Source organism: Phaethon aethereus (genome assembly GCF_964289735.1).
Source record: "Phaethon aethereus genome assembly, chromosome: 1".
Classification (NCBI taxonomy): Eukaryota; Metazoa; Chordata; class Aves; order Phaethontiformes; family Phaethontidae; genus Phaethon; species Phaethon aethereus.
Window position 1 is genome coordinate 131,547,723 of NC_138575.1, and position 10,448 is coordinate 131,558,170.

The 10,448-nt window shown below is 66.2% G+C and overlaps 1 protein-coding gene across 1 annotated transcript; it reads left to right on the top strand.

The window, feature by feature from the left end:
- Positions 1-1,481: 1,481 nt before the first annotated feature.
- Positions 1,482-10,059, top strand: ARX (aristaless related homeobox). The gene is given in 11 exon segments (XM_082010965.1): positions 1,482-2,348; positions 3,384-3,565; positions 3,567-3,736; positions 3,738-4,100; positions 5,155-5,200; positions 7,095-7,150; positions 7,152-7,317; positions 7,320-7,424; position 7,426; positions 8,633-8,662; positions 8,665-10,059. Coding segments are annotated over 11 exon segments (1,884 nt in total). The 5' UTR covers positions 1,482-1,792; the 3' UTR covers positions 8,874-10,059.
- Positions 10,060-10,448: the final 389 nt, after the last annotated feature.

Consider the following 10,448-nt stretch of genomic DNA (forward strand, 5'->3'; position numbering starts at 1 on the left):
AAAGTGACTTGGCAGAGGCCAGCTGGCACCGCGAAGCATCCTCGCCTGCGAGCGGGGCTGCCGCCGGCCCTCCCCGCTCCCCGGGCAGCACTTGCCGCGGCAGGCTGCCCCCGCCGGGTCCGGGCGCAGGGGCCGAGGGAACGGGGCGGGGGGCGGGAGAACAAGGCGCAGGAGGCCGAGAGGCCGCGGCAGGGCTCCCCGGCAGCGCCCGCAGCCGCAGCCCGGGCTCGCATGGCCGGCGGCCACCGGCGGGTCTCGGCGCGGCCGAAGCCCTCGCAGCTGCCGCGCTGAGCGTCCCCCGGCCCCTCCGGCAGCCGCCCGTGCCCCAGCGGGCTCGGGTCCCCATTCCCGGGCGGGCGGCGCGGCAACCCTACCCGTCCCCGCTCTCCCACGCCCGGCGGCAGCGGCCGAGCCGGCACCCGGCAAGGCGGCGGCGGGCAGCGGCTCCGCGCCGCTCCTTCCGGGCGAGCCCTGGCGGGCGGGCCCCGGCGGAGCTGCCCGGCACGGCCGGGGTGAGAGCGAGAGGCGGCAGCTCCTGTGCGCGCCCCGCTTCCCCGAGGACGCCTCCGGGCCCTCCTTTTCTTCTTCTTGTGTTTGTGTTGATTTGTTGGAGGGGGTGGGGTTTTTTTTCTTTAGTTACCGAGTTAATGAATTAATTGCCACTCGTGCCGGGGATGGCCAAAGCTCCCGAGAGCTGCGCAGCGACAGCACACGGCAGCTTTGCGCTCCTCGCACAGGCGCAGCCTGCAAAGTCCTGCCGGGCCGTGGTCGCCCCACTCCCCACCGACCGCGCACGTCGGGGCGCTCCTCGCTCCCCGCTGGCATCGCCCCGGCCCACGGGGGCAGGGGGAAGCCAGGCGGGAGGAAGGACGGCCAGGAGCCCTGCGGGGGCCCGCTCGCTGGGAGGGGACGGCTCCGGGGGTAACGCTTGTTATCGCACGGCGCGTACGGACACACACCCACGGGGCCTGGGAGTGTGTGCGTGTGCGCACACGGGCGCGGGCACAGGCAGAGCGGCGTTGTGCCCACGCCCGCGCGGACACACACACAGAGGCACTTGCTTACCTTTCCTCTCAATTCCCGCCGGTTAAGTAATTAGGCGATGCGGGACCCGCACGGGAATTGCGGCACGAACAGGGGAAACGGGGCTGTCTCCCCTCCGGCGCTCGGGGCCGGGAACCACCCGAGTCAGCGGAGGGGTTATTTGGGGTGGCCAAGAGCGGCCCCTCCGACGTGCCGGGGCTCCCGCGAGTCCGGGGGCCGGGAGCGTGCATGCGAGCGGGGGACGCGCGGGCGGCTGTAACGTGCCCATAAAAACTGAGCCAAAACTGCCCAACAGGGAGCCGGGGCTTTCCCGGGCCGTGACCGCTGAACAGAGAAGGAAAAGCAGGGGGGAATAAAAATCCCTTAGAAGCCTTCCCGCCCCGAACCGGCGTTGCAAGCGCCTGCGGAGGGGAGACGGGCGTGCGAGGCAAGGCAGGGGCGGTCCGGGCAGGCCGGCTCTACCCCCGGACGCTCCCCCGGGGGCTGCAGCCCGCTGCGCCAGGCCGGTCGCAGCCCAACTGTTTGCTGCGGTGAAACCCCCGCTGCCCACGCCGGTATTTTTAAACACCGGCAGAGAGCTCGGCGAGTGCGCGCCCCTTGCGCGGCACCGCGCCGGGCGGGTGGGGGGGAAAACCCGTCGCGGATCCGCCGGCGGGCCCCACCCCGTCCCGCTCGGGCATCACCCGGGGTTAGGGCCGGGCCCGGCGGGGAGCGGGGGCCGCCGTCGGGGCGGGGGACGGGGCGAGGCATGCCGCGCGGTCGCCGCCGCCGCCGCCTACTCCGGCCGTCCCCCGACGGCTGTCCCGAGCGGCTGCCCTCCGCCTCCCCAGCCCCACGGAGCGGGGCGGGGCGGGGCGGGGCAGCGGGGCGGGCGCCGATCCGGGCAGTTCCGAACCGGGGTTTGCCGGTCGCCGGCTGTCGGCAGCCGCCCGGCCTCCGCCGAGAGCCAATCAGGGGGCGGGGCTGCCCGCACGTGGAGCCGAGGGGACTCAAGAGCGCCGCGGCCGCCGCTCACTCCCCGCGTGACGGGCGTCCCGGCGGCACCGGGCAGCGCCGCGGGGGCGTCCGCGCCGCCCCGGCCCCACGGCACGGCCCCGCCGCCGCCGCCGCCATGAGCGGCCCCTACCCGGAGGAGAGCTGCGCCGAGCGCCCCGAGTGCAAAAGTAAATCGCCAACTTTGCTGTCCTCCTACTGCATCGACAGCATCTTGGGCCGGCGGAGCCCCTGCAAGGTGCGGCTGCTCGGCGCCGCGCCCAGCCTGCCCGCCATCGCCGCCCGCCCCGACGCCGACAAGGCCGCGCAAGGTAAGCAGCGTCGCCCCACCGACCCGCCGCCGCCCCATCCCGTTCGCCCCGCTCGTTTTCCCCGGCGTCGGGCAGGGCCGGCTGCGTGTCCGGCCGTCCCGGTGCCGCGTCGGAGCCGCGGCCGCCGTTATCCCCTTACCCGGCTCGGCAGCGGCTGCCGCGCTGGCCGGGAGCGCGGCTGGAGCTCTGCCCGAAATTCAGGCGGATTAATTCCGTGCAGGTTGGGTGCCGCCGCTCTAGGTTGCTCTTGCTTTCGATATATGCGTAATTTTTTAAGATAAAATAAATCGGTGCGAGTTGTAATCCGTGCGGGGAACGGCTCGCCCGCTCGCCTTGAACCTGTAACGGATCTCGGCCAGCGGGCCGGGGACCGCGCCCGGCAGCGGGCAGGGCGGTGATAACGGGGCGCCGGGGGGCGCCGGCAGCCGCTGCCCCCGGCCCCGAAGTTGGAAGCAGCCCCCCGGGGCGGCGGGAAGCCCGGCCGCGCAGCCCCACGGACGGCCTCCTTCTCGCTTTTCCCGTTTCCCCGGCGTTCACAGGGGAAACCCGGCCGGTTTCCTTCATCCAAAACCAAAAGGAAACTTGGGGGCGGAGGGAGACAATGAGAGAGGGGAACAAACAAGCAAACAAAAAAACAAACAAAAAAACCCCAAAAAAATCGGTGGAGCCCTGGGTAGCGGCAGCGAGGCCGGCGGTGCCCCGCTGTGCGGGACGGGGCCGTCCCGCCGCGGAGCGGGGCACCGGGCTGCGCTCTGCGGCCGCGAGGAATTTCTTCGCAGGCCGGGGGCAGCGGCGGGGGTAGGCCGGTCTGAGGGCACGGGGCAGGGGCACCTTATCCCGGTGCGGGGTGGAAAACGGTGCCTGAAGAGCGGCTGCGGGGCTGGGTCTGCCGTGGGCTGTTCGCGCTGATCCCACTGACCGTGTCTCTCTTTCTCTCCCATCTCTCCCCCCCCCCCCCCCCCCGCACCCCTCTCCTGCACGCCTGCCCACCCCGTCCGACTGCTGCGGCCATCGCCCTTACGCCCCCCGCCACAGTGTCCCCCAAGGGCAGCCCCCCCTTTGAGCCGGCCGAGCTGCACCTGCCCCCCAAACTGCGCCGGCTCTATGGGCCGGGCGGGGGCCGGCTGCTGCCACCGGGGGCGGCGGGGCCGCGGGGGGACCGGCCGGAGGGGCGGCCGGAGGGGGCCGCGGGCCCCGTGGCCGCCACCGCCCCGTGGGGACACGCTGAAGATCAGCCAGGCGCCGCAGGTCAGCATCAGCCGCAGCAAGAGCTACCGCGAAAACGCGCCCTTCGTCGCGCCGGCCCCCGCCCGGGAGGAGCTGGGCAGCCCCGCCGCGCACGTCGAGGAGCGGCCGGGCCCGCGCCCCGGCCGCCGAGGAGGAGGAGGACGACGACGACGAAGAGATGCTGGAGGAGGAGGACGAGGAGGAAGAAGAGCTGGAGGACGACGAGGAGGAGGAGCTGCTGGGAGAGGACGGCGGGGGGCTGCTGAAGGAGGCCCGCCGGGGCGCCGCCGCGGCCCCCGGGGCGGAGGGCGGGGATCTGTCCCCGAAAGAGGAGCTGCTGCTGCACCCCGAGGACGGCGAGGGCAAGGACGGCGAGGAGAGCGTTTGCCTCTCGGCCGGGAGCGACTCCGAGGAGGGGCTGCTCAAGAGGAAGCAGCGCCGCTACCGCACCACCTTCACCAGCTACCAGCTGGAGGAGCTGGAGAGGGCCTTCCAGAAAACCCACTACCCTGACGTCTTCACCAGGTACCGGCGCTGGGGCCCGGGCCGCTGCGGAGCGGGCGGGCCTCGGGGGGACAGACGGGACGGGGCCACGGTGTGGTGCACCCCCGCCTCCAAGCCGCTCCCCCCGAGGTGACCACTTGCCGCGGGCACCCCGGCACTGGGGGTGGACGGGGAGCAGGTCCGGGCTCCGCGGGATCTCCGGGCCGGCCCGCCGGCAGGCCGCCACCGGGGGCTATTTTTACCCGCTGCCCTTCCCCCCCGCGGGTAACCGCGGGTTACGCGCTGCCGCAGGGCTGGAGCCCGGGCCGGTCCAGGGAAGCCCCGGCAGGGGCAGGGATGAAAGCGCCGCTGCCTAAAAATATCGGCCGGGCACGGCGGGGCCCCTCGCCGCCCGGAGCCGCCCCCGAGTGACCCGGGGGGGCCCGGCTCGGCCCTGAACGCACTTTCGCGGGAGTTTTCCCGTTGAAAAAGGGAGCCCAGCGACTCCCCCGCGGGAAAGGCAGGCAGAGCCGCCTGAAAATGCCTCCCTCCCCTTTAGCCCCTTTGAGGAGGAGGGTTGAGCTCCCAGAGCCGGACTTTTCGATCAAGGAGACCCTCCCGGTTTCTCGCTTGTTGTGGCGGCGGGGCTCACCCCAGGAGTGGCCGTCCGGGGGTGGCTCTGCCCATATACCGCGCTTTTTTCTTCCTTTTTTTTTTTTTTTTTTTTTGTTTTTGGGGGGGTTGGTGTGTTTTACGGCTGCGGCTTTCCCTCCGGGGTGTTCCGCGCCCGCCCGGCTACGCACCACTTCTGCGTAGCCGATGAGCGGGTCGGTAACGTCGTAACGGTCCCCGATTCGCCTCCGCCGTGGCGATGCGAACTCCGGTGTCGGGCGGCTCCGCTGAGGCCGCGACCGGCCGAATTTGGGGAAAGGGGGGGGGTGTGTCAAAACTCGGGAAGTCCCAACGGGCGGCCAGGTCGGCTTCCCGCTGTCCGCCCGGCCCAGCTCCCCCCTGGGCACCGGGATTCCGGCGGGGCTGGGGCGGCGCGGGGGCCGCCCGGTGCCCCGGGCTGACGGCGGCGTCTGTGTCCCCCCAGGGAGGAGCTGGCCATGAGGCTCGACTTGACCGAAGCCCGAGTGCAGGTGAGTGGCGACGGGACCAGGGCCGGGGCGACTCTCGGCCGGGCTGTGGGGTGTCCCCGGCCCTCGCCATAGGCTGGCGAAATCCCGCGTGGGTAAAACGCGGGGGCCTCCGCGGGGCTGCGGTTGTTAGCGAGACCCGCGCGGCCGCAAGCCGGGTATTTGGCTGCCGTCAAATCTCCAATCGGGCTTCATAAAAGCCCACTTAGCGCCAGAACAAACAGGGCCATTTGAAGGCGAAATGTTGTTTGATTTCCTCTCCGCCCGCACAAGGAGCTGGCTAATGCTATTTGATTTCCCATTTTTGATAGCAATAAGCCTGCATTGATCTAATAGCGAGTGAGTGCAATGCTATTAAAGGTGTTTGCCGCCCCATACCAGGGTGCATTTCCCAGCCCGGGTCTCATAACCAAAGAGACGATAAACATTGGGATGCCCTGATTGCCAACAGAAAACAGATGTCTCCGGGTTTGAAGCTGAGCAAATCACTTTACAGTTAAAATCGGGCGCTGATAAAGCATAATAAATTCCATATGGCTCATTTAATACACAACAGCTTCTTGCATTAGAGGGGCTAATGATGAGATTTGTCCCCTCCTTTCTGTTGACACATTTCTCCATTGTCAAACAGAGATGTGGCAGCAAATCAGTATTTTCAGCTCAGAGGAACAAGTCGTGGGAAAGTTAAATAACTTTTAAAAAAGAAAGGCACCCCCTTTCTCTCCCCTCTATTCACGGGAGAAGATGTAATTAAGGGAATATGAATTATGAGAGCCCCTTCGTTTACCTTTGGGCGCGCTCAGACTTATTAATTCAACAAGGCGGGGGGAACTGCAGCGAGGACAGCTTGCTAATTGAGTTTTAGCTGAGAGAGACGCTCCCTCCGTGCCGGGCTGTTGGCTTCCCCGCGAACGCCATGCTTTTTTCCTGCGTGGGTACCCGGAGGTGGAGATCTATTCTCGCTTGTACAGCTGTGTGGCGGGACCCGCGGCGTGGCTGCCCTTCTGCCTTCCCGTGAGACGGGGTCTCATGCTGAGCTGACAAAGCCGAGCCCACACTGGCCCGAAAAAATTGACAAATGTGTGTGTGTCTTAAAGTCTCTCTCCTTAGGTGCCTGTGATGCCTCGCAGTTGGTTATTAAGGGAATATTTTTTTTTCCTTTGAAATGCGGTATTTTATTGTTTTCCTCTACCTCGCTCCTGGCTGAAGCCACGATTTTTAGTGGCTTAGATTGAAAAGTGGCTTTTAAAAAGTGACCACAATTAAAAGTAGCTTTTTTAAATTTTTTTTTTTTTTTTTTTTTTTTTAGTTCACGATTTTTGCTTTGTGGGACGGGGAGAAGAGGCAGGGGACGGCAGTGCCGCGGCGTCCTAACTAACTTTCGTAAAAGAGATCCTGAAAGGGCAGTCTGGAAACGTGTGTTTGCTGCTCCGGTTGCCTCGCAAATTATTTCTGCGTTTCAGACATTGGTGAAATCGCCTTCCCCCCCAAAAATCTGAAAGGCAAACGCAACAGCAACGGCAACAACAACAACAAAAATATTTCATGAACCCCAAACGACATCACGTGTATATTCACTGCATCGAAAGAAGCCACGCAGCTCCCGGCGTGGGGGCGCGTGCGGAACGGAAACCCGCTGAAGTCCCACGGGGGGAATCGCTTTCCCGCCGTCCCAGCGCGGGCGCACAGCGGCCCGCAGCCCCCGCCTGCCGCCACGCAGGGGGTGCCGGGTGCGGGGTTAAGCCGCCAGGCCCCGCCGAAAGCCGGCGCTGACACGCGTGGGCCGCCGCGGACCGGCCCCTTTCTGGCTGCCCCCCCCCCCGCGCGGGGGGCGGGGGAGGTGGGTGGCGGAGGAGCGGGCAGGCGCATTAACACCGGTGTTTCTCTTGGCTTTCAGGTATGGTTCCAGAACCGTAGGGCTAAGTGGCGGAAGAGGGAAAGGCTGGGGCTCAGACACACCCCCAGGTTTGCCTTTCCCTGGTCCCCTGTCAGCAACTCACCCCCTCAGTCCATACCTTGATGCTAGTCCTTTCCCTCCTCATCACCCAGCTCTAGACTCCGCCTGGACCGCCGCCGCCGCTGCCGCCGCGGCCGCCGCCTTCCCCGGCCTGCCGCCGCCGCCCCCGGCTCCGCGGCGCTGCCCCCCGGCGGGACCCCGCTCGGCCTTGGCACCTTCCTGGGCGCCGCCGTGTTCCGCCACCCCGCCTTCATCAGCCCCGCCTTCGGCAGGTACGCCCGCCCACGCGCGATCCGGCGCCGCGGGGGTCGCGGGAGCGCGGGGGGGACGGGACGGGACGGAACGGAAGACACACGGTGCAGCAGCCGCCGGGGAAGGGCGCCGCCTGGGGGACGCCCCGGCTGCGGTCGCCCGTGGGGCCCCGCCGGCGGGACGGAGGGTGCGCGGCCCCACGCGGGACGCCGTCGCGCGGGCCGCCCTGGCGTTCGAACTTGGAGCGCAGGCGGCCGGCGCCGATTGGGCGCGGCGCGGGTCACGTGGTTCCGCCCCGGCCTCTCATTGGGCCCCCCGCCCCCACCCCCCGGCCGCGTGTCCGGCGGGTCTCCCGTGGGGGCGGCCGGTCCGCGGGCCCCGCGGCTGTGGGCGGTGTTGGCATTTGCGGGGAGCCCGTGCGGCCCCGCGCAGGGGGCAAAGACGGAGCAGGGTCTCCGCGGGGCGGGCGTGCGGCAGTCGGTGCCCCCACGCAGAAGCAAAATAGGCGTGGTTGCCCCACGTGCACACACGCCTCCGCTTGCTTTCCCGGGTGAGAGTCACTGGTATTTGCCCGTTTGGGACGAGAAGCTGCCGTGACAGCCCGGGCGCCCTCAGCGCCGCCGGCCGCGCCCCCTGGGGCCCGGCACGGGCAGATTTTTAGCCGTGGCCACGAGTGGGTTTGAGCAGCTTCGAGAGGCCCGTTTCGGGGCGAGCTTCCATGAGCGCCGCGCTCCGTCCTTGCGCTCTGCCACGCTGGACGTCCGCGGCCGGAGCGGGAGAGCCCCGCGGGGGGGCTGCCGTCGGGGCGCGGAGCGGGGCGCCGAATGCGGCCCGCCGGGGCAGGGGCCCGGTTAACGGGCGGCAGGAGCGCTGCCTCCTGGGGGACAGCGGGTCCCCTTAAACTTCAGCGCTAGCTCAGGGGGGACCCCCCGCCTCTCCCCCCCGCACCCCGGCAGCGGCGGGTCGGGGAGAACCAGCCCCGGCGGTTCCCTCTCTCTTTCCCGTCCTTTTTTTTTCCTCCCCCAAATCCTTAGCCCTCCGGCGTCGTGTTTGGTTGTGTGTCCCCCCTCAGCGAGTCTTGGTCGTCGCCCCGCGTGTGTGTGCGCGCGCGTGTGCGCGCCCCCCCCCCCCCCCCCCCCCGCGTGCCCGCCGCGCGGGGGAAGGCGACGAGAGGAGCCGGGGCGGGCCCGGCGCGGCGGTGACGGGCGTCTCTGCTTCCCTTGCAGGGCTCTTTTCCACCATGGCCCCCCTGGGCAGCGCTCCAGCGCCGCGGCCCTGCTGCGGCAGCCGGCGCCGGCCCCCGAGGGCGCGGTGGGCTCGGCGGGGCTGGGGGACGCGGCCAGCGCCGCCGCCGACCGGCGGGCCTCCAGCATCGCCGCCCTGCGGCTGAAGGCCAAGGAGCACGCCGCCCAGCTCACCCAGCTCAACGTCCTCCCCGGCAGCGGCGCCGGGAAGGAGGTGTGCTAAGGCTCGGCGGTGCCCTCCTCGGGGCTCGGGGGGGCCGGGGGGCTTTTGGTTTTTGAGGGGGGAGAGAAAAAAGAGAGAGGAGAGAAAAGGGGGCGGCAGAAAGGCGAATAAGTAAAGGTCACCTCAGGCGGCACGAATCAAGACCAAACGGGGGGGGGGGGGGGTGGTGTCATAATTAAAAAAAAAAAAAAAAAAAAAAAGGACCAGCAGCCGAGACTGGGGCAGGTTCTCGAGTCAGGAACTTGGAGACAGCGAGCGCCTTTCGCCCCAGCCCTCACACGAGCGAACCGACGCTTGCAAGCTCCTGGATAAATAGCTCCTTGGCTGGCACGTTTCTTACATGTACGACGTGTTCGTTTCCTCTCTGAGCATTGGGGGGGGGGGGGAGAGCAAAAAAAATTTAAAAGCCCTAATAAAAATTATTCTATATTAGCGTTACGTACACTACATATTTTTCCTTCTGTTTATCTGGCAAGAAAAAAAGAAGAAAAAACAAATAGAATTGTAATTAAGAAAAGGGAAAAAAAAAAAAGAAAATGAAAGGGCGGGGGGGAGAAAGCTACCCCATCTTCTTAAAATAACATCCCAGGATCGTAAGTTGGTCTGTTAGGAGCACTGGGGAACTATTTTACATGTCGACACAGCGAGCTGCATGCGCTAACCGAGGATGCTGCCAGTGCAGGCTGAAAGTCAATTTGATGCTGTAAGATAACCAGTGCACTTAAGGGAAAGGGTATATCTTTTTCTTGTTATATTCTTTATCACTACACCAACCAAGGTTTTTATATCAAACCAAAGGGAAATACACTGCTAGAATATGGACTGTTTAAGTCACTAAACTGTGATTATTGATTCTGTACATACCATTGTTATAAAAAAAAGAACAGAGCTTTGTATATTTGAAATGTTATAAAACAATTGCACTCAGTGTAGTGTTGTAAAAGTTTGTCATTCTGTAGATTCTTACTGTGTTGTAGATATAATAGGGTTCCTAGACAAATATTTATGTACAAACCCTTTATTTAACTTATTAACTGTAGAGGTTTCTGAAACCCTCAAGAGGCGATGGTACAGTACTTTTCTCGTGTAATGTCGTTATTGTTAACACTTTTCCGTGCTATCCGGTGAAGTGGCACGTTCAGAAAATAAAAAAAAATATATGTTTAACAAAAGAAAAAAAAAGGGGGGAACGAAAGCAATAAGAAGCCAAAGCCCGGTCCTCGCGGGGGCCGCGGGGCCGCACCGCGGAGCCGGGGGCGCCGGGGCCGAACCCCGCCGGGGCGGCCGGGGGCCGCGCACCGCCACCCCCCGCCGCCGGGACCCCCGCGAGGGGGGGGCGCAGGTCGCTTGGCCGGGGGGGCGATTGCCGGTGCGCGGGGGGAAGGACGTGCCGGCGGCCCCGTTTGCGAGGGCACTTGCAGATGGCGAGAGCCGGGGTGGCACCCACAACTCGCGCTCTGCCGTGGGCTCCGTGCCGTGTCCTCGCGGCCCGCCCTTCTGTACCAGAGACCCCACACCGCGGGCAGCCGCCCCACGCACCGCGGGCGGGGATCTGCCGCCGTCGAAAGCTGGGGG